This window comes from Phocoena phocoena, chromosome X (assembly GCF_963924675.1).
Source record: "Phocoena phocoena chromosome X, mPhoPho1.1, whole genome shotgun sequence".
In the NCBI taxonomy this organism is placed as follows: Eukaryota; Metazoa; Chordata; class Mammalia; order Artiodactyla; family Phocoenidae; genus Phocoena; species Phocoena phocoena.
In genome coordinates, this window is record NC_089240.1 from 74162412 (window position 1) to 74187248 (window position 24837).

At 34.6% G+C, this 24837-nt stretch overlaps 1 protein-coding gene across 3 annotated transcripts in view; it reads left to right on the top strand.

Annotated features, from left to right (window-relative positions):
* KLHL4 (kelch like family member 4) overlaps window positions 1–24837 on the top strand; it is a 112765-nt gene that overhangs the window by 720 nt on the left and 87208 nt on the right. Inside the window, exon 1 of one of the 3 annotated variants that reach the window (XM_065900490.1) lies at window positions 24746–24779. The exons of the other annotated variants lie outside the window; for them this stretch is intronic. Within the exon in view, the coding sequence (XP_065756562.1) occupies window positions 24755–24779 (25 nt within the window). The 5' untranslated portion in view covers window positions 24746–24754. Of the gene's footprint in view, window positions 1–24745; window positions 24780–24837 lie in introns of those variants that run through there. 3 annotated transcript variants of the gene reach the window in all.

Genomic DNA, 24837 nt, shown 5'->3' on the forward strand with positions numbered 1-24837 from the left:
TTCTGTATATATCTTCTATGGCTTGAATGTTCAAATAGTTATGATTTTTTGTACAATGTGATGAATTATATAGAACTCTTTCTGACTTTGTCAGGCCAACTCTGACAAAATAAAAGCTCTGACTGCTCAGCACATCCTTATCTATTCCTTAGTATGTGGTTGCTATATTGACGCTTGATAAATGTTATCTTTATGTGAGAGTACAGAACAGTTTCCTTTGGCATTTGAGATTTCTTTCAAGTTGTGTTAGTTTCATAGCTAGCTTGCAATTATGAAAATATTTTGCATAAAGCAAATAATGAAATGTTGCTTACAGCAGTGAGATCTTAAAGTAGGAAATGGAACATGTCAAGTGTTTCAGAATATTAAAATTGAATAAGAAGTGATAATAAAGTATAGTTTAAGTATAGCTCATAAAATATTTGACTTTATTTTTCTGTCCACCAGAATTATTTGAGTGGAAGGAAATTATGTTCCCTCCTCTAATATTGTCTAACATAACTTAATCTAGTAGATCCTTACTTTTTTTTTTCTTGTTTCATTATCAGATTTTATTTCCCCAACATGTTGTAGACACAATTAACGATTTTGGTAATGTAATTAAAGTGTAAAAGAGCTACAGAAAAAGGTATTTTTGAAATGTCTTAAATTTTATAGCAGTTCAACATGAAGGTATGCTAACTTATTTAGAAATCTGGATATTTGGTATACTGTGTCTCTACATAAGTTTAGAGGAGAAGGACTGGCAAATTTGCTTCTAGATATGTTTTTGCAATATATCTACCTGACAGTTCCTTGCTTCCATAATTTTAAAACATAATCAATAGAAAAAACAGCATAACAACATTATGGCAAAAGACAAAGCAACTGTGCAAAATGATACCTTTATACGAACTCAGTCTTTCTGTATGAAATGTAAATAATGAAATGATTTTTTGAAATGAATTTAAGTATAATAATAGATTGTGGTACAGATGTCTTAAGAAATAAAATGTGTATGTAAGAATTTTCCTAAACATTTTTGTGATTACTCCAGAAAATACTGTATAACTTTTGGGATTGCAGGTTGTATTTAGTACAAATACTTGGATTTCAAAGTAATATATAATCTATGCTTTAGATTCAGCAGGTTTTCAAATTATTTCCCCTCACCATGGACAACAATTTTAAAAACTGCTGAATATGGAAGTTAATATTAAGCACATTTGACTCTGTTGTAGAATAATTTAAATTATCCACTGTGACTTCCTGACAAAATTCTTTGAGGATCCCTAAACTGATTTTCCAGCATAAGAATATATTTACAATAAATTAGTTGCTAAACGAAAATGCCAGATAAAATGTCAAATATAAAGTGTCACCAAGTAATATTTTTAAATATATTTTTCTTTTTATTTTATTCTTGATAGTGTTCATGTTCTAAAAAATTTTCTGTTAAATATTATATGGTTACAGTGGAAAGTTAATATTTTCTTAAAATAAATACAGGAAGTGGTTTTATAGATGTGCCAAGGATATTTTAAGCAGAAGAGAAGGGGTAAATTGAGCACCTTATTAATTGAAATATGATGGTTTATTAATCTATCATTACCCATTCTGAATTGTTTCATCTTGGGTAAAGAGAATTTGATAAGGAACTCTTTTATGCCCCGTTTTCCTAATGCCTCTCTTTTTCAACAAAATTGAGAAGCAGGAGGAAAAAATCCTGCGAAGTTAGCAGCAACCTGTTATTCCCTCAATAGAAGTCTTGTGGTTATAAAACAAACAAACAAACAAAAATGGCAGTCAGTGTGGAGAACACAAGATGGGCTCTAACACTTGGGGCAAAATAAAGGTCTTGAAGCCATCCTGCTTCCTACAAATATTGCAGGGGATTAATAGAGAATGGACTAAATTACTAACATGTAATATAGTTGAATAAACTACCATTACTACTAAAACAGATAGTAAAGCCAAGGTATTAAGTTATATTAATATGTTTTTGTGGGATTTAAAAACCTCAATACATTCCTATGTAATTGAAGTATAGTATGTACTTCATTTATGAGCAACTCTGTATCATGATCCCACACCGTGAGTATGCACATATCAGTATGCCTGGGCTCAATTATCATTTTCTTTTTGTCCTAGTTATCTACGAACTCTGCATCTTTGCTTCCCCATAATGACCTTGCTCAATGTCCTTTCTTTTCTTTATTTCATCCCTAGAATTCCAAAAATCAGAATATTTTAAGTGTATTACGATTATGCCTTTATATTACAGAATATTTAGTTATAAGATTATATATGTATATATATATATATATATATAATATATATTTTAACTGCTCATAAAGAGATGATGCCTAAGTACCCAGGTGTATAAAGTGGTAAACTGCATTTGCCAAGACAAATGCTGTTATCTCCTCATTGCGCTTGAGAACATTGAATAAAATGCTGATGATCTGTGTATGGGCCCAGAACAACATGCCCCAGTGCAAAGCTGGAGATTCACAGGGGTGTTTAGTTTTAAGGAATTAGCAGGAATGGGGATAATACCCTCATACTACCTGTTGGGGCTTTTGGTTTTTGCATAAATTACTAATTGTATGATATATGATTTTGTATATCTTTTCCAGTGTTGCAGTGTTAGACAAGACTCCAAATTCCCTCCATTTGAGACCTTTTCAGTTTTCAAGTGAGCTTGCCTAGGAAAAAAAAAAAGAGCAGCTGGCACTATATACTTTGATATCCCGAAGAAGGGGGGATTGGATGAATAAGACTTAGAATTAATTAATAATTCATTCCACAAATATTGAGCACCATTGGGTGTCAGGCACACTTCTAGGCACTGGGGATAAAACAAGATCAAAACAGAGAACTTGTTTTCATAGAGTATACATTCTAATGGGGAGAGAGAGATAATAAAAATAAACCAAAATGTAGTACTTAAATGGTTGTAAGTACTATGAAGAAAAAATAATTAGAGGGAATAGAGTGAAGAAGGGATACTCCTTCAGATAAGGAAGGCCTTTCTGATGAGGTAACATTTGAGCAGAGATCTAAATGAAGTGAAGCCATCTAAATGAAGAGGCAGCCATGAGGATGTCTGACTCAAAAATTCAAACAAGTGAGAGGTTACTGCTGCTGTGCTACAGGGGAGCCCCTAACCTCCATCCATATTTTTTCTATTCACATCAATGCCACATGTACCCACACAGTCCATTGATTAATGTTCCAAACACCCTTGACTGGTGAATTCAAAAATATGTCCTGACTTGTTGTTTACTATAGTGACTTTAAGATCACATGCATATTCCATGGTCACAGAGGAGACTTTCCAGCCATCCTGTTAACCATGGTGTCATTTTGTCCTCTGAGGTTCTGGCTATTCCGCCAGCAGACCATATGCCTCATGTACAGTGGCCCCTGTGTCCTTTGTGAAAATGGACACATGATGGTGTATTTGCTTTCTTAACAAAACAATTCAGATAAGGCCAAATGTATTGTGCGCCTTCATCCTCAACACAGATCCATCTGTGATATGGAATATGCTTGGGAAATATTTATACATAAGAGAAATCTTAAATAATGAAGTTTATTTTAATATTTTTTCTCATAAAGTAGGAAGTAAGGTACCCGGTTATTTACAGGGAGCACTTTCCAGGAAGACAGAACAGCAAATTCAAGAGCCCTGAGATGGGAGTGTGCTTGATATGTTTAAACACAAGGAGGCTAGTGCAGCTGGAGTAGGGTTTTTAAAGGGGAGAGTGGTAGCAGATGATTTTGGAAAGTAGTAGCAGATGATTTTGGAAAAGTAACAGTAATAATACAACATTAAAAATAATAAGTACCTTTTGTAAACCTTTACTATGTTCCAGGCACTAAATATTTTACATATATTTTCTCATGTTCCCAAGGAAAATTTTTTAATGTAAAGGTAACATTCACATCTTTCTCTGGGTATAATTTTGTTGGATATCTGTTGTGGTTTTTGCTTATCTTCTTACAAGGCAAAAATAATGTGGCCTTCTAAAGTTCAGAACTAGGCCTGTGTTACTTAATTTTACACTGCATTATTCAGTAGAAACTGTTACTTCAAAGGAAAGAATAAGGAGCTAACTACAGTTTTATTGTTGTTTATAGAAAATTTAAGGTTAAATCCTTTTGTCGATGAGTTAAAATGTACCATATAAAACTACATAAGTTATTCAATTGCTTTACTAAATTTAGAATATTTTAACACATAATTTAAACTTAGTGCAATGATTCCTAACATTCCTAATTCCTAATGAACTTATGTTGGTTGATTTTAAATCCTTGCTACTCACAGCCTCTTTCCTGAGAGTGAGGTACCATGGTCCTCACGACTCATTCTTAACATTGTGGTATTGCATATATATTTAAGCTAACATTAATTAAAATGTATTTAATATTTGAGAAAATTGGGACTCCTTTCCATCTAGGCATCTGGCAATATGTTAGGGTCATGTTTCTTTAAGTATTATGATTAAGAACCTATAGTTATTTCTGATATTTGAAAGACAAGAATTATTTTTCTTCTGCATTTGGAAATATAAATAAAGAACTTAAAGTATGTGGTACTACTTAATATGTGACTTCAGGAGCAGCATATTAATTGCATTGACCTGTTACACATTGCTTAAATATTCAATCACTTAGTACATTAAAATTTATTTTTTAAACTTGTATATCTCCTTTCTGATTTTTGTAAGACACCTGCCCCTTAATACTAATCTTTTTGATTTCTTTCCTATGACCTTGTAAGTAAAAATAGTTTCAATGCTATATATATACACATATACACACATGCACATACATACACACATATGTATACATGTATATGTGTGTATGTGTGTATGTATATCAGTGTGAAATTCTTATATTTGAAGGAGATGAAAAACTAAAATTGAGGTGGAGGACTGGGGAACACTGGATCCTTAATAAAGAAACATAAGTCAATATTCTGCAAGATGAATCTGGAATATCTTGTGTCATAAAGTAGAAAGTCCTCAAAAAAGTAATCATGAGGGTATGTCAAAGGGACACAGGAGCCAACTGAAAAAGCTCCTAATGGCCAAAGCTGGAACAATATTAGCAAACAAACAAAAAAAAGTATTATAAACCTAAGTAAAAAATAAAAATTTAAGTCTATATTGATATAAATCAATGTTTAAATAAATAAGACAGAAAAAACAAATCTGTGGTGCAGAAGAATTCCAAATAATTTATGTACATACTCTGTCCTCAAGGAGGTGGAGCTGAACACTGTACTTTAAGTGTGGGCTGCACATAGTGACTTCTTTTCGAAGAATGAGTATAGCATGGAAGCGTGGTGGGGGAAGAGTACATTTACAGTGGAGGAACATGAAGAATACTCTCTCAGCCAGGTAATCAAGGTTAACATCAAAACTGCTCAGTAGTGTTGACAGTATATATACTTGGTATGGTGTGATGAGAATGGCACTTTACTTCTGTCTTCTACCTCCATAAAACCCATCGTCCCCATCCCAATCTAATCATGAGAAAAACATCAGACAAATCCAAATAGGAGGACATTTTTCAAAATGCTTGGTGTTTAATCTTCAAGCTGTAAATGTCATCAAAAACAATGAAAATCTGAGAAACTGTCACAACCAAGAAGTGCCTAAGAATACATGATGAATAAATGTGATATGGAAAAGAAAAAGGACTTTAGGTAAAAACTGAGGACATCTGAATAAAGAATGGACTTTAATTAATAATGATGTATCAAAACTGGTCAATTAATGGTAACAAATGTGCCAGACTAGTGTAAGATATTGATAATAGGGAAAATTGGATGTGGGGTTTATAGGAACTCCCTATACTATCATTATACTATCACAATTTTTCTTTAAAAATGTACAATATTTTAGCAAAGACTATCTTAGTAAATAGATTTAGTAAATCGATGCTAGAAGACCACCCAATTTTAAGAATTGAGTACATGCTATTATTTGTTAGTTTTGTTTATTTTTGTTCTTTGGCAACTGAATAGAAGGATACCAAATCAAAATCAGTGGGCTGAAAAAAAAAATTAGTGGGCTGTTACCTCCTCCGTGCAAAAATCTTATACATTAGCAACAAGATTTTATCCTAAGGGCAATCTTAGGGAAATCAGTTAAAGTTCTGTTAACAACTAAAAATTACATGCAATTTCAATTCGTATCCCCATGATATTGTTTCTATCATTTGGCTTGGACCAACTTTTAAGGGCATAGCAATTAATAAAGTCATAGTTGGGTATAAATAAACTCATTTTTATTTAATCACTCCAGAACACCATGGTTACTAATGAAGTGGTATATATTTATTGGAGATTTCAAATGAAACTATGGCCTGCCACATTTTTTCTATTTCTTCATATTACTGTCTGTGGTTTATCTCTTAGGAGGAAACAATGGCACGTATAAAACAATCTTCTTTATATAGAAATCTGTATTACTCCATGCTAAAATGAAAAATACAGCCATTGAGTATATTTTATTCATGGTGATTCCATTCCATTAAGATTACAATTTCACTAAAGAGAATGGACAATATGTATCCCAGTGGTTGAGAAATAAGATTTTGTAAATAGACTTAAAAATAACTATCTAAGAGAATGTAACTAAAAGTGAGAAAATCAAAATCAAATAGTTTTCATTATCTGATGTTTTAGGATGGAAAAAGTATTACTGAAATTTTATTCAACATATGTTTTTACTCTGAAAACATTGTAAAATAATTATTTCCCAAATCAATATATAGATATAATACTTACATATCACTAGCATTTGCACTGGAGGAGAGCAATACTAGCAATCATGTTTATTGGAACTATCAGAAGTGAATGCTTTTTTATTCCTAGTTAACTTTTCTTAACCTGTTACTGTTAGTCGAAGTGGCTTGTCCTTTTCATGCTTTCGAATGCTATTGTACAGAATGTAAACTTGTTCCCCTTCTTACACACTGTGTATTGCTATTGCTTCTTCAGGAGCCATACTATACACCTTACAAGTGTTTTCGGCAGGTCTTTAACATGTGATGGGTTCTTGGTCATTTCACTTTTAGCTCACTCAATAGAAGCTAACTGTTAAGTCTTTTGTCCACATTTTCCCTGTATAACTAGATTGCTTCAACACAGTGGCATTTAGATGTACTTTTCTGGCTAATGTTGATTGCATTGTCTATAACAATACTAATAAACAATTGCATGTGTAACAGACTGTCACATAACACTTTAGGCAACTCTTTAATTTAGTCTGAATTCTGTTGTAACATTCAACGAGCCAATTGCTTAAATAAAATGCTGATATTCATTTGTTTCTGCCATTCAACATGTGTTTATTGAATCCCAATTGTATGCATTATGTTTTCTTAGGCACTTTAAAGATGAAAGATAAATAATAGATGTTGATTCCCACTTGAGACTTAAAATACTGTTGGGGAGCTAAAGTGCATCCACTTGGTAGGTTTATGGCAATAAAAAAAGAGTGTATTGCAAAAACAGTTTAAGTTGCTTGGTCATTGAAACTGCTAGGCATTCAAAGACAAGAAATAATTCTTCTGACCAGAGCAATCTTAGAATATTTCATGGAGGAGCATGATTTGAGATCAATTTTAAGGATGGATAGCGTTTTAATACAGATATGGGGAAGAATGAATTCTAGGCAGGAGGACAAACACAGTACCTTGAAAAAGACACTGAAACATAGAAATTTAAGGTGTGCTCAAATGACAGATTTCAGTTTGGCTGAAGTGAATGATATACATTGGAGAATAGTACAAAGTTAAGCAAAAAAGGAAGGTCAGGCATAGATCATGGAAGATCTTAAAAGACAGATAAGGACTATCTGGACTTTATCTTAGAGGTCTGGGTTTTTTAACGTCCAAGAAGTTATTCAAATATTTTGTGTCTACGGGCTTCCCTGGTGGCGCAGTTGTTGAGAGTCCGCCTGCCGATGCAGGGGATATGGGTTCATGCCCCGGTCTGGGAAGATCCCACATGCTGCGGAGCGGCTGGGCCCGTGAGCCATGGCCGCTGAGCCTGCGCGTCCGGAGCCTGTGCTCCGCAACGGGAGAGACCACAACAGTGAGAGGCCTGCGTACCGAAAAAAAGAAAAATATTTTGTGTCTGTGAGTAATTTTAGGGAGAAGTTCCACTTGCTTTCCTCAGATTCTCCAACATTCCATTACACAGGAAAAACAAAGTAATGAATGGTAGCAAAGAAAGCATGTTAATATATATAATGCTTTAAAGGAAAAAAATGTGGTGAGAAAAAATAGAAAATATATGACTCGACATGTGGAAAAGCCATTTAGGATGTTTAGATTTTAAAAAGTATGATGCTTTTTTTTTATCAAGGTCTAGTTGAATGGTATTCCAGGACTCTGAGCAGTTCACTAAACATTTGAATAAGTGATTTTTAATTTTCAAAAATATCTTTTTAGCTTTAGTTTTATTGTGGCAAGAATACTTAAATTGAGTTCTATCCTCTCAACAAAATTTTAAGTACACAATAGAGTATAGACACAAAGTTGTAGAGCAGATCTCTAGAACCTATTCAAGTTGTATAATTGAAACTCCATCCATTCAACAACAACTCTCCATTTCCCACTCCCCCCCAGTCACCGGAAACCACCATTCTACTCTCTGTTTTTATGAGTTGGATTATTTTATGTACTTTATATAAATGAAATAATACAGTTTTTGTCCTTCTGTGACTGGCTTATTTCACTTAGCATGATGTCCTCCAGGTTCACCGATGTTGTTGTATAAGGCAGGATTTCTCTAAGGCGAATAATACTCTATTGTATGTATATACCACATTGTCTTTATGCATCCATCTGTTAATGGAAACTTAGGCTGTTTCCATGTCTTGGATACTGTGACTAATGATGCAATGAACATGGCAGTGAAAATATCTCCTCAAGAAACTGATTTCAATTTTTTTAATGATATATACCAAGAAGTGTGATTGCTGAATCCTGTGGTAGTTCTATTTTTAAGTTTTTTGGGATGTTCCAAACTGATTTCCTTCGCAGCTGCACCATTTTATATTCCCATCAACATATAACAAAGGTTCTGATTTCTCCACATCCTCACCAACACTTGTTATCATTTGTTTTTTTGTTGTTGTTGTGTTTATAATAGTATTTTTAACAGATTTGAGATGATATCTCACTGTGGGTTTGATTTGTATTTCCCTGATGATTAGTGATGTTGAGCACCTTTTTATATACCTGTTGGCCATTTGTATGTCTTCTTTGAAGAAATGTCTATTTCTTTGCCCATTTTTAAATCAGATTATTTGTTTCTTTGCTATTGACTTGTGTGAGTCCCTTACATATTTTAGATATTAACCCTTATCAGATAGATGGTTTATAGATATTTTCTTCCATTCCATAGGTTGCCTTTTGAGTATTGATTGTTTCCTTTGTTATTTTCCTTTTGAGTATTGATTGTTTCCTTTGCTTTTTTATGTACTTTTAGTTTGATGTATTCCCACTAGTCTATTTTCACTTTTGTTGCTTGTGCTTTGGTATTATATCCAAGAAATTATTGCCAAGACCAATGTCTTGAAGCTTTTTCCCCGTATTTTCTGCTAGGAGTTTTATGGTTTCAGGTTTTCATTAAAATCTTTAATCCATTGTGAGTTGATTTTTGTATATGCCATAAGGTTCAATTTCATTATTCCTAAGTGTTTTATTCTTCTTGACACTTTTGTAAATGGAATAGTTTTCTTAATTTCCTTTTTAGGTAGGTCGTTGTTGGTGTAGAAACAGAAAGGATTTTAAATGTTTATTTTGTATCCTGCAACTTTACTGAATTTGTTGATTAGTTCTACCAGCTTTTTTGAGGAGTCTTTAGGGTTATCTACATATAAGAGCATGTTGTCTGCAAACACAGATAATTTTTCTTCTTCCCTTCTGATTGGGATAACTTTTATTTATCTTCTTAAATGCTCTGGCTAGGACTTCCAGTATTATATTGGTTGTAATGGAGTGTGGGAGGCAGATAATTTTCAGAGATGCTAGTTTAATGAGCTATACCTGGGGCAATTCTCTTTCTTGTTAGTGCAAATAGGATCTTGGACTTCACTGTGCCCAAGAATAATCTGGGGAGCTTGTTAAAAATGTAGTTACTCAGTATCCACTACCAGAGAATTTAACTTATTAGTTTTGAGGTGAGATTTAGGAATCTGAATTTTTAACAAACTTCTGAACCAAACTTTAAAAAACACTTTGTCAGCTCCTGCAAGCCTAATTTGTCAGGATTCCTACAGGATCCTAATACTTGATATATTTGTAAACATGCAATAAATAAAACAGCAAGGTCTCATATAAAGTATAATAGGTTATAAAGCATAGTAATTGATTGTACTTTATATACAGAATAGTAAATACACTTGAATCTATGATTTACATTAAGTTCTCAAATATTGACCAAGAAAATGCTTTAAAAATAGTCAGCAGCATTAATTTAGCCTTTCATTCTTCCATGTGTAATGAACTTTATTAAGTTCTGTGAAAGGATGACAAAGGAGTGAAAACATATATCCTAACCTTATGGAGTTTCCAGTTGGAATGGAAAAGCACACCCTCGCAATAAAAGTTTTAAAAGCAGTTACAAGGTAGCAACTCAGTTCAGATCTCCTAGTGTTTAATATAGAAGCTACCCAGGATAATTAAGATGGAAGTAGGGTTAATGACTCAAGACGTGTTGAAATGCAAACATAGAAAGTTTAATCCACGAATAGCAACAAATTTCAACCACATGGAAAATGTTTATTATTGTTAATTTTTCAACTCAGAAACAAAATAACCAATGACACTTTACCATCATTGTGGTCCGTCAACTCTCAGGTGAGGTATTTTGAAGGTTGGACAACGATTACTAATATAATGCTATATATACTATAGATACTTATTTTTTATTTATTTATTTTTTTTGCGGTATGCGGGCCTCTCACTGTTGTGGCCTCTCCTGTTGCGGAGCACAGGCTCTGGACGCGCAGGCTCAGCAGCCAAGGCTCATGGGCCCAGCCGCTCCGTGGCATGTGGGATCTTCCCAGACCGGGACACGAACCCATGTGCCCTGCATTGGCAGTCGGACTCTCAACCACTGTGCCACCAGGGAAGCCCTGGCTGATCTAAATAACTTGTCTTGCTTAAGGATAAAGCAAGTTTGATAGCAATTAGTGTACATCTTGCTAATGTATCAAGATTGAGATGATTTTTATTTCTATATTACAGAAATAAAAGTACATACATTTGAACTTGCCACATGTGATCAAAGCAAGTATATATGCTATAATTATTTTCATAACTACTATATATATGAAGAAAAAGGAAATTTATGCTCTGAATTTTTTATCCCGTTTCATTTGACTGAAGTTTATAAAAATTGCACATTTACAAATATCTTAGGATTTTGGTTAGAAAGGACTTTTAAAGAAATAGACAGGTGTGGGAAAAGGTTAAAACATAGAATAACTGTAGCTAATTAGTGGCAAAACTGTAACTATAAGCCAAATTTCCTAACTCCTGGACTTTAACCATGCTCTTCTCTTAATATCATATTCAGCTACTTCCTTTAGATAAATTTATGAGTGTGCAATCATCATTATAGCTGATGTCTAAAAGTGCCTATGTTAGCCTGTTTACAGAATTTCTTACAAATAACTACATGCAATAATTTTTACACTTCACATCAGATAACTGCCACATCAAAGACATAAACTAGGACATTTTACATACCTTTTTTACCATAAAAAATAGTTAAATCATCTTATTCATTCTACTGTTTGCAGAAAATATCTAAAATATTCAGTCATTTTGAGAATAGATGTTTTACTTTGTAAATTGTCTGTCACCACACAGGGGCTTCTCCATACACTCAGGAGTTCAAGAACAACACAATGACTGTCTCTGGTCAAGGAATCATCTACTCTTTTGGCTTCTGCCCATAAGTAGTATGGGTAATCAAGAACTGAATGAGATCATATTTATGCTGTTATTCTTAAGTAGATCAATGTTGCAAATTTATTCAAAGATGAGGAGATAATTCAAATAACACTGACAGTTTCTCTGTAAGCTAACCAACAAATATACTAAAACAATTAGGCCCTATTCTCTTATTTTCCTCTCAGCAATATAAAACTGGTGATAAATATATCTATGTAAAACATTTAGGATAACCTTTAAAGTTATCCTGCAACTTTTTCTTCTTCAAGCCCAAAAAGTTTTAAAATCCCCTTCTTTCCCTCTAGATAATTTAGTTAGTCTTCTGTTGACAGCTATACAACTAGTAAGGGTGTGACTATCACAGAATTTTTTTTTTACTTTTGTGTTGAAAGAGGCTTGTAAAAATAAATGGATAAAAATTGCTGGTGGTACTCAAAGTTCTTTGCCATTAAAATGGGAAGAAAGGGGGCTTCCCTGGTGGTGCAGTGGTTAAGAGTCTGCCTGCCGATGCAGGGGACACGGGTTCGTGCCCTGGTCTGGGAAGATCCCACATGCCGTGGAGCAGCTGGGCCTGTGAGCCATGGCCACTGAGCCTGCGCGTCCAGAGCCTGTGCTCTGCAACAGGAGAGGCCATGACAGTGAGAGGCCTGCGTACCACAAAAAAAAAAAAAAAGGGGAAGAAAATACTGGCAAAAACATGAAAATTCATGAAACATCTGTTATTGCTTCCAGTCAAGCTTAAATAATAGTTATTTCCCCTTGCATAAAATTATTTCCTTTTATCCTTCCAGCATAGCATAGATTTTTACAGGTGCATGAGAATTCTAGTCATTATTTAGCTAAAATATCAATCTGCCAAAAAGTGTGGAAAAGGCTTATATGGGGGATATATTTGGCAAAATTAATAAGTAGTGTTTCATTGTCTTTCAATTTGAATGAATAAACTGACAGTCTTTCTAAGGTTCTATTAAAGTAAAACAGTAGAGAATATCTGATTAAGTCATTCTTAAATAGCTTGGTCATCACATACTGTTAAAATATAATTTAAAGTTATTTGCAAAAGTTAGAATTTGAACATGTATATGTATTTTTTTAAAATTTTGCACTAAATCACATATATTAATTTATAGGTAAATAGAAACAGAATTTCTTTTGTTTGTTGAATGATGATTGCTTAATTCTGAAAATGTATCTAAGAAGCACTTATAAGCTAATGGACTATTAAGCATTTTTAATGATTAAACCATTTGCATCTTTAGTATTTTTAAGGTTTTTCTTATTTTTTACTGATGTATGCAGTACCATTAGTGAAGTACACTGAAGGATTTAAATCACAGGATACATTAAATGGTTTATTAATAGTAGTGAGAATGGTATACACTGTGACATCAGAACACACTCTATTTATTGAATTCAAGCCTGTTATTTAATTTTTTGATTTGTAAATTATATTTATGTTGAGAAACATCTTAATCACTCATCTATGCTACCACTGTTACAGTGTTATTTCCCAGAAGGCTTGCTTTGACCTTTGTGTGCAATCAAAATAAATAAAACTCATTATATCTAGTACAGTAATATCTCTTCTCCTCCCTACCTCCATCACCCTAGAAAGAAGAATGGCTCTTGAATTTATAATAAGTGTTCAGATCACTAAGAGAGCCATTAAGGTCAAGGTCATACCTACACTGCTGAAAAATAACCAAGTGAATATGTGTGTAAAAGAATAAACTAAAGATTTCCAGACATTTTCCCAGCTTTTTTGCTTTAGTTGATATGTTGGAACCAAGAGATCATTGACTTGGTACAAGTTGTCCTTCAAAAACACATCTCTTTGAGTAATAAAGAAGATGTAATAAAAGATAAGATAATTTTTGTTTATAATATTAATTTGAATTCTAAATAATATGTTCTCCAATGATTTTATTTTTTTATATTTTACATAGTTTTCTAGTTTTTCAACTTTAAATGTAAATTCTGGAATGACTCTGTGACTTTCATCTCAGAGGTCCCAAAATAGTATCCAGCCTACACACACACACACACACACACACACACACACACACACACAATCTCTCTCTCTCTCTCTTTCTCATACACACACATACACACACACACACACACACACACACACTTCCTAGAAAAGGTCAAGCTTTCAAAAACCATGCCCTCTTCTCAAGGTACAATTAAATAAATATGATTTGTTTTACTCATGAAATGCTTAAATAAATCTTAACTAGCTTAAATATTATACATGACCTTCAGATTTTACTCAAGTATTTTTTAAAAAATGTTCAATATCTATTTAATTATTTTTGTCAATAGCTATAAGTTCATTCTTCTCATTTAATGGAAACTAAGAGCACATGGCCAGAAAAGGGGGGACATGGGGAACTTTTATAATCATTTGGTTTTTAAAATTAATTCAGGTATTCTAAGAAGGGACTACAGAGTGCTACAGAATTCAACATGAATTAGGCAATTCTAATTTGAGCCTCAAGCATGTTCTGGCTGATTATGTCAGGGTTATATCAGGAACCAACCATGCCAAAAGACCATGCCTACATAACTGGGTATGAACCAAGAGTATTACTGATATTTATTTCTGGAAACTACTATATCTCACTAAACTTTGCTAGGTATGGTAATTTAATTAGCAGAGCAAAAACATAAGTCAAAGTGACAGAATTGCCATTGAAAAAAGTGGCAATTAAACTTTTGGAGGACTGTTACTATAGTTAGAACATCTAGCTAAAAGATAAAATGATTTTTAGAAAATTCTACTTAGTAAATTCTACTCATACTGATCACCTTGAGAATTAATAATCTGAACTCATTTTATTTTATTTATTTAGATGTTTATTTTGTGGACACTTTCTAGAGTCTCAGGGTGAAATAGAAGGAAAAGCCTTAAATTCTGCCACAGTATATCACTCATGCGGTTTTGAGTATGAGCTTCACCTAGCTCTACATCCTTCATCCCCATTCGTTTGTCTTTCTCTTCTTAAATTACAAGGAGTTATGTGAGAAAACTTGGAAAGAAGAGAGGTAACACTACGGGTCCCAAAGCTGCACCTAATCTTGTATTTGAGTTGCTTCTCTTGCTGGACATTGTTGCCCAAACCTTTGACTTTCTCAGGTTTCATTAAAGAGCATAGACTCTTTAAGTACTAAAATAAAACAAATCACATGAGATGTTCATTTTACTTCCCTATTTTATAAATAATTATGGCTAAAATATGCGTTAACATTTGAGAAGAGAGTACTGCACAGTAGATACAAGGATTTGTCATTTTAATGAGATTAGACAATTCAAAAAGGACCAAGAATATGTAGGTTATAATCTGCATATCATAGATGCAGTATAATATACAGTGTATATATATATATATATATATATATATATTCATATATTCTTAGAAGTGTTAAAACTTTGAGTCATTTTTGGTTTAGACTTTTCATGCTAGTTTCTCTGGAATCTTCTATTGAGGACTTATCCTTATCCAGTATCTGCTGCATTTAATAGAAAGTAATAAAGAGGACATAAAACTATTTTTTCTCAATTAAAACTTTTTGTCATCATTTTTATTTAAATATAAATTTCTCCCCAGTATTTCCAGTTCCCTTTATGTCTCCTGCCTGTCTGGAAAGTAGCTTGATTCCTTCTGCTAAAACATCATATTCATGGCAATTTATGTTTTGCTTGAAGTGTCTGATTTTTACACTCAATGATTTCTTTTCTGGGATTCAGCAGTACTAAATGCCCTGTGTTTATGATTTTTTTTTTCATAATTTGCCATTTCTCTACAAAACATCCAAAATAATATGTGATTATAAAAATATACCTAGTTGATTTTCAAAGTGAACTGTGACTGAAAAGCACCAATATAAATTTGAAAATATTAGTTTCTTTAATCAATATCTATGAATTTTAAGCAGGCATCATTGAAAGGTCAGACCTGACCTTGTATATAATAATACTCTCTCACTGCTGTGCCAAATGCAAACCAGTTTTCCTCCTGTCTCTTGATATTCTCTATGCTGCTGGTTGCCAACATAGAGAATAATTGTTAATTGTTATGGACAGCAGACAAAGTGTGACTTTGTATTTATGGTTTGTTCTCCTTAGAAGAATCATTATTTTCATAGTTTACCACAGTTTGTATTTGATTTGCTCAAAATATCAGGCATCACTTATTTTGTAAAACCAATGGAAATGAAAAAGCACGCTAACAAAATGGCTAATACGGTGAATAAAAAGTTAATTGTTATGAGCAATGGAATTTATCTTCAACTCATGTTAACAAACCTACAATGCTCATTGTTTTATGCAAAAAAAAATTATGGCTCCATAACCAACCCAAGTGTGCTTGTGTCCAGGGACATTTTCCTTCCACATCCTATACAGAAAAGCATGATCAGATTCACCCTGGAATTAAAGTATCAAAATTCAAAGGCTAGTTCTACAACTTTTTTGTGTTATGACCTCAAGTGAATTATTTAACCTCTCAGTTTCTCTTTGTGTTTAAAATGAGGAAAGTATATGCACCTATTTCATATGGTTGTGTGGAAGATTAATTGAGGCAATAAATATAGTCATTAAACAGTGTCTTACATGTAAGTATTCAATTAATGTTAACATTATCATTTTACATTTTGAACAATTTTCATCATGCCTCATTCATCTTATGTGATAATGTTAATTGTTAAGCATACTATAGTTTCTTATAGGTGATAGAAACTGCCTCCTAATTATTTAGCCATTGCTTAGTCATTCACTTAATTATTTTATAATAAGTATAAAAAGTCATTGCTATTTTACCAATTCTTTCATTTAATTTCTCATTTGAGGAGATTTCCACATATAATCTAGTCAATTACAAACAACCTTCTCGCATTCACTAAAGTGGATATCTGGAATGGTAATGTTTAGCAGGTAACATTATCTGGTAATCCAAGCAGTGGATGGAATTAAAGAAATTTAAAGATCCACTTTAATGCATCATTGTATTATTTGGATTGTGGTAAAATCAAACTAAAAATATAGCATATAAGATAATAAAAACTTTTATGTCTGTTGATATTCTAGAAACGCATTGTGGGACATGAAAGCAATGAATGTTTTACAAGGGTAGGTAAACTCTCTGTAAAGAAACAGGGTAAATATTTTGGATTTTGCAGGCCATCCAGTCTCTGTTGCTACCACTTAACTCCGACTTTAGCTCAAAACCAGCTTTAGAAAATATGTAAATGAATGAGTACAACAGTGTTCCAATAAGAATATATTTATGAATTTGGAATTGTATACAATTTTCTTGCATCCTTTTGATTCTGTTAACCAGTAAGAAAATGTAAAATCCATTTTTAGCTCACAGACCATACAAAACAGATGGCTGGTTGGATTTGGTACCACGGGCTATAGTTTGTCAACCCTTGTTCAGGAAGCACTTTGTGAGACATGAAGGGAATGTTTTCCACAACAGATAACCATGAAAATTCTGTCATGTTGACAGCCTTAGCAGAGATACTTTAAGCCTTGGACCTTCCCACTAACTGAGTCTTGCTCTTTTTTCAGAAGTGTTTTGATTTGACACTCTATTTAGATTCAATTTTGTATGTCAAGATGCTCTCACTACTATTAAACAAGCTAAAATGATCCAGACTGCACGTTTGTTACACTGATACAAAATGGTAAATGAAACTCAAGAAGGTGTATTTACTGTAAATTCCTCTCATGTCTGGAAAACAAAAGTCACATAAAAATAAAACTTCTCTTTACACTACTACTTCATTCATATGTCAATAGACATTTAGAATGCATAATGTATCCAAGTACCTTGACACAGAAAATGAGGTATAAAACAACTGCTTTCCAGTTGCTTACATTCTAGTAGAGAACATAAATATGTATACCAATAACTGGAATGTAAGATGAAATGTAATATGTGCTATAATAGTAGCATATCCAATAAGCCATAGGTAACATTAGTATTTTGGAATGTAAGATGAAATGTAATATGTGCTATAATAGTAGCATATCCAATAAGCCATAGGTAACATTAGTATTTTGTGAAGTAAATAAGAAAAAAAATTCCTTACAAAACTGTACCCTTAGTATTAAAAAACAACAACAGCTATATCCTTAGTCCCAGTATGTTAACTACTGATACACTGTGTGTGGTGTGTGTGTGTGTGATATATTTATCCCTTTGGACAATAATTAGGTGACTAATTTCACCTAATTAGTTTCATAAAAAGTAGTTTCATAAAAAGCAGGTTATTTCTCTACATTGGGAAAATGTTTGTGTTAAGGTAAAGCCAGATACCTAAATGGAGTGTTGTTGACCAGATTTTGCTTTTAAGAGCCCAGTGACAATAATCTTTTAGTCTTGCTTCTGGAATCCTAATGGCAGTCCCATAAGTAGGCACTGTGTAATTTTTTTTTTTTTTTTTTGCGGTACGTGGGCCTCTCACTGTCGCGGCCTCTCCCATTGCGGAGCACAGGCTCCGGACACGCAGGCCCAGCGGCCATGGCTCACGGGCCCAGCCGCTCCGCGGCACGTGGGATCTTCCCGGACCGGGGCACGAACCCCTGTCCCCTTCATCGGCAGGTGGACTCTCAACCACTGCGCCACCAGGGAAGCCCGGCACTGTGTAATTTGAGGAGTACTAGAAACTGCCTCAAGCTTGAAATATTCTGCCCTTATCCATCTTGCTAATTTCCACATTCTGGGGGAGATTACTTCCTCTTTTTCAAGGCAGTCATTGTAAATAGCCCTGGCTTTTCTGCTACTGGTTTTATAAGGATAATATTTATTGGCAGGCCTCTGATCCTGTTTTCCATATGTTGTTAGGTTAATTTTATCATAATCCAAATAAGTCAATCATGTATCAAAATGAATGCTTAAATTTATCATATTCCATCCACAGCTTAAATTACTAGAACATGTTACTTGTAAACAATATCATCCCAGAAATCCACTTTAGCAAATAAGAGAATATTTTAATTTAATTTAAACCTGAGATAGGGATGTATTTGGAAATACAATCCAAAAGACAGAAAAGAAAATCAAGAAGAACAAATTCTAGAAATGACCACTACATTTTGAAAATTAGAAGCCTGTATTAAGAAACACTTAACATGGTGCTGTTATTGAAATGCGGATATTGTGCCTAGGTATCTTGACAAAGTTATTTACCTATAATGCACTGACAACCAAATTACAGAGACATGAATATGCGTTTTTGTATGATTTTTCTAACACAATTTTTTATAATCACACCATCAGAGTAAGATCAATTGGGCTTTTACTCAAGATCCATGTAAATCTTATGTAATACTACTGTTAATGTAGTGGTCACTTGTTTAAAAGAAAGCCTTTATTTACATTTAAAAACGTACAGGAAACAGCAAAAAGAAAAACAATCAACAAAATGAAAAATCAACCTACGGAAGATGGCAGAAGAGTAAGACGTGGAGATCACCTTCCTCCCCACTGATACATAAGAATTACATCAACACGTGGAACAATTCCTGCAGAACACCTACTGAACACTGGCAGAACACCTCAGACCTTGCAAAAGGCAAGAAACTCCCCCATGTACCTGGGTAGGGCAAAAGAAAAAAGAAAAAACAGAGACAAAAGAATAGGGACGGGACCTGCATCAGTGGGAGGGAGCTGTGAAGGAGGAAAGGTTTCCACACACTAGGAAGCCCCTTTGCATGCTGAGACTGTGGGTGGCAGAGGCGTGGAAGCTCTGAAGCCATGGAGGAGAGCACAGCCACAGGGCTGCAGAGGGCAAAGTAGAGAGATTCCCGCACAGAAGATCAGTGCCAACCAGCACTCACCAGCCCAAGAGGCTTCTCTGCTCACCCGCCAGGACAGGCAGGGGCTGGGAGCTGAGGCTCGGGCTTCTGAGCTTAGATCCCAGGGAGAGGACTGTGGTTGGCGGCGTGAACACAGCCTGAAGGGGTTAGTGTGCCACGGCTAGCCAGGAGGGAGTCCAGGAAAAGTCTGGAGCTGCCAAAGAGAAAAGAGACTTCTTCTTCCCTCTTTGTTTCCTGGTGCGCGAGGAGAGGGGATTAAGAGCACTGCTTAAAGGACGTCCAGAGACAAGCGCGAGCCCCAGAGATGGGCATGAGATGCTAAGGCTGCTTCTGCTGCCACCAAGAAGCCTGTGTGCAAGCACAGGTCACTATCCACACCTCCCCTCCCGGGAGCCTGTGCAGCCTGTCACTGCCAGGGTCCTGTGATCCACGGACAACTTCCCCGGGAGAACACACAGTGCGCCTCAGGCTGGTGCAACGTCATGCTGGCCTCTGCCACCGCAGGCTTGCCTCGAATCCAAACCCATCCCTCTCCCTGTCATGAGAGACCCAGAGCCCTCGATTCAGCCACTCCTTTAACCCTGTCCTGTCTGAGCAAAGAACAGATGCCCTCAGGCAACCTACAGGCAGAGGTGGCGTCAAATCCAAAGCTGAACTCCAGGAGCTGTGCGAACAAAGAAGAGAAAGGGAAATTTCTCCCAGAAGCCTCAAGAGCAAAGGATTAAATCTCCATAATCAACTTGATGTACCCTGCATCTGTGGAATACCTGAATAGACAATGAATTGTCCCAAACTGAGGAGGTGGACTTTGAGAGCAAAGATATATATTTTTCCCCCTTTTTCTCTTTTTGTGTGTATGTGTAGGCTTCTGTGTGTGATTTTGTCTGTATAGCTTTGTTTATACTCTTTGTCCTAGGGTTCTGTCTGTCCATCTTTTGTATTTGATTTTTATTAGTTAATTTTTTTCTTAATACTTATTTTTTATTTTAATAACATTATTTTATTTTACTTTATTTTATTATATTTTATTTTATCTTCGTTCTTTCTAATTTTTCTCCCTTTTATTTTGAGCCGTGTGGATGAAAGGCTCTTGGTTCTCCAGCCAGGTGTAAGGGCTGTGCCTCTGAGGTGGGAGAGCCAAGTTCAGTCATCAGGGCTGTGCCTCCATGTAATATAAAATGGTGAAAGTCTCCCAGAGATCTCCATTTCAATGCCAAGACCCAGTTTCACTCAACGATCAGCAAGCTACAGTGCAGGACACCCTATGCCAAACAACTAGCAAGACAGGAGCACAACCCAATCCATTAGCAGACAGGGTGCATAAAATCATAATAAGGCCACAGACACTCCAAAACACAATACCAGACATGGACCTGCCCACCAGAAAAACAAGATCCAGCCTTATCCAACAGAACACAGGCACTAGTCCCCTCCACCAGGAAGCCTACACAACCTAATGAACCAACCTCAGCCACTGGGGGAAGACACCAAAAACAATGGGAACTATGAACCTGCAGCCTGAGAAAGGAGATCACAGGCATAGTAAGTTAAGCAAAATGAGAAGACAGAAAAACACACAGCAGATGAAGGAGCAAGACAAAAATCAATGAGACTTAACAAATGAAGAGAAAATAGGCAGTCTACCTGAAAAAGAATTCAGAATAATGACAGTAAAGATGATCTGAAATCTTGGAAATAGAATAGAGACAATCAAGAAACGTTTAACAAAGAACTAAAAGAACTAAAGAGCAAACTGTGATGAACAACAAAATAAATTAAATAAAAAATTCTCTAGAAGGGAGCAATAGCAGAATAACTGAGGGAGAAGAATGGATAAGTGACCTGGAAGATAAAATAGTGGAAATAATGACTGTAGAGCAGAGTAAAGAAAAAAGAATGAAAATAATTGAGGACAGTCTCAGACTCCTCTGGGACAACATTAAACGCAGCAACATTTGAATTATAGGGGTCCCAGAAGAAGAAGAGAAAAAGAAAGGGACTGAGAAAATATTTGAAGAGATTATAGTTGAAAACTTCCCTAATATGGGAAAGGAAATAGTTAATCAAGTCCAGGAAGCACAAAGAATTCCATACAGGAAAAATCCAAGGAGAAACACAACAAGACACATATTAATCAAACTATCAAAAATGAAATACAAAGAACAAATATTAAAAGTAGGAAGGGAAAAACAACAAATAACACAAAACAATCCCCATAAGGTTCACAGCTGATCTTTCAGCAGAAACTCTGCAAACCAGAAGGACATGGCAGAACATATTTAAAGTGATGAAGGAGAAGAACCTACAACCAAGATTACTCTACCCAGCAGGATCTCATTCAGATTTGATGGAGAAATTAAAACCATTACAGACAAACAAAAGCTAAGAGAATTCATCACCACCAAACCAGCTTTACAACAAATGTTAAAGGCACTTTTCTAAGATGGAAATACAAGAGAAGGAAAAGATCTACAATAACAAATAAAAAACAATTAAGAAACTGGTAATAGGAAAATACATATTGATAATTACCTTAAATGTAAATGGATTAAATGCTCCCACCAAAAGACATATACTAGCTGAATGGATACACAAACAAGTCCCATGTAAATGCTGTCTACATGAGACCCAGTTCAGATCTAGGGACACATAGAGATTGAAATGGAGGGGATGGAAAATGATATTCCATGCAAATGGAAATCAAAAGAAAACTGGAGTAGCAACTCTCATATCAGACAAAATAGACTTTAAAATAAAGAGCATTACAAGAGACAAAGAAGGACACTACATAATGATCAAGGGATCAATCGAAGAAAAAGATATAACAATTGTAAATACTTATACACCCAAGATAGTAAAACCTCAATACATAAGGCAAATACTAACAGCCATAAAAGGGGAAATCAACAGTAACACAATCAGAGTTGGGGACATTAACATCCCAATTTCACCAATGGACTGATCATCCAAAATGAAAATAAATAAGGAAACACAAGCTTTAAATGATACATTAAGCAAGATGGACATAATTGATATGTGTAGGATATACCATCTACCGACAACAGAATACACATTGTTCTCAACCGCTCATGGCACATTCTCCTGGATAGATCATATCTTGGATCACAAAACAAGCCTTGGTAAATTTAAGAAAGTTGAAAGCATATCAAGTATCTTTTCCAACACAAGGCTATGAGACTAGGTATCAATTACAGGAAAAAATCTGTAAAAATAAAAACACATGGAGGACAAACAATACACTACAAACTAACCAAGAGATCACTAAAGAAATCAAAGAGGAAATCAAGAAATACCTAGAAGCAAATGACAATGAAAACACGATGACCCAAAACCTATGGGATGCAGCAAAATCAGTTCTAAAAGGGAAGATTGTAGCAGTACAATCCTACTTTAAGAAACATCTCAAAAAACAACCCAGACTTACACCTAAAGCAATTAGAGAAAGAAGAAGAAAAATCCCCAAAGTTGGCAGAAGGAAAGAAATCATAAAGATCAGATCAGAAATAAATGAAATAGAAATGAAGGAAATGATAGCAAAGATCAATAAAACTAAAAGCTGGTTTTTTGAGAAGATAAACAAAATTGATAAACCATTAGCCAGACTCATCAAGAAAAAAAAGGGACAAGACCCAGATCGATAGAATTAGAAGTGAAAAAGGAGAAGCAACAACTGACACCACAGAAATACAAAAGATCATGAGAGATTACTACAAGCACCACTATGCCAGTAAAATGGACAACCTGGAAGAAATGGACAAATTCTTAGAAATGCACAACTTTCCGAGAGTGAACCAGGTAGAAATAGAAAATATGAGCACAGCAATCACAAGCACTGAAACTGAAACTGTGATTAAAAATTTTCCAACAGAAAAAGCCCAGGACCAGATGGCTTCAGAGGCGAATTCTATCAAACATTTAGAGAAGAGCTAAGGCCTATTCTTCTCATAATATTCCAAAATATAGCAGAGGGAGGAACACTGCCGAATTCATTCTATGAGGGCACCATCACCCTAATACCAAAACCAGACAAAGATGTCACAAAGAAAGAAAACAGCAGGCCAATATCACTGATGAACATAGATGCAGAAATCCTCAACAAACTACAAGCAAACAGAATCCAACAGCACATTAAAAGGATCACACACCAGGATCACGTGGGGTTTATCCCAGTTATGCAAGATTCTTCCGTATATGCAAATCAATCAATGTGATACACCATATTAACAAATTGAAGCAGAAAAACCAAATAATCATCTCAATAGATGCAGAGAAACCATTTGACAAAATTCAACACAGATTTATGATAAAAACCCTGCAGAAAGTAGACATAGAGGGAACTTTCCTCAACATAATAAAGGCCATATATGACAAACCCACAGCCAACATCGTCCTCAGTGGTGAAAAATGGAAAACATTTCCACTAAGATCAGGAAAAAGACAAGGTTGTAAACTCTCACCACTATTATTCAACATAGTTTTGCAAGTTTTAGCCACTGCAATTAGAGAAGACAAAGAAATAAAAGAATTCCAAATCAGAAAAGAAGTAAAGCCGTCACTGTTTGCAGATGACATGATACTATACATAGAGAATCCTAAAGATGCTACCAGGAAACTACTACAGCTAAACAATTAATTTGGTAAAGTAGCAGAATACAATATTATTGCACAGAAATCTCTAGCATTCCTATACACTAATGATGAAAAATCTGAAAATGAAATTAAGAAAACACTCCCATTTACATTGCAACAAAAATAATAAAATATCTAGGAATAAACCTGCCTAAGGAGACAAAAGACCTGTATGCAAAAAAATATAAAACACTGATGAAAGAAATTAAAGATGATACGAAAAATGTAGAGATATACCATGTTCTTGGATTGGAAGAATCAACATTGTGAAAGTGACTCTACTACCCAAAGCAATCTACAGAGTCAATGCAATCCCTATCAAACTGCCACTGCATTTTTCACAGAACTAGAACAAAAAGTTTCACAACTTGTATGGAAACACAAAAGAC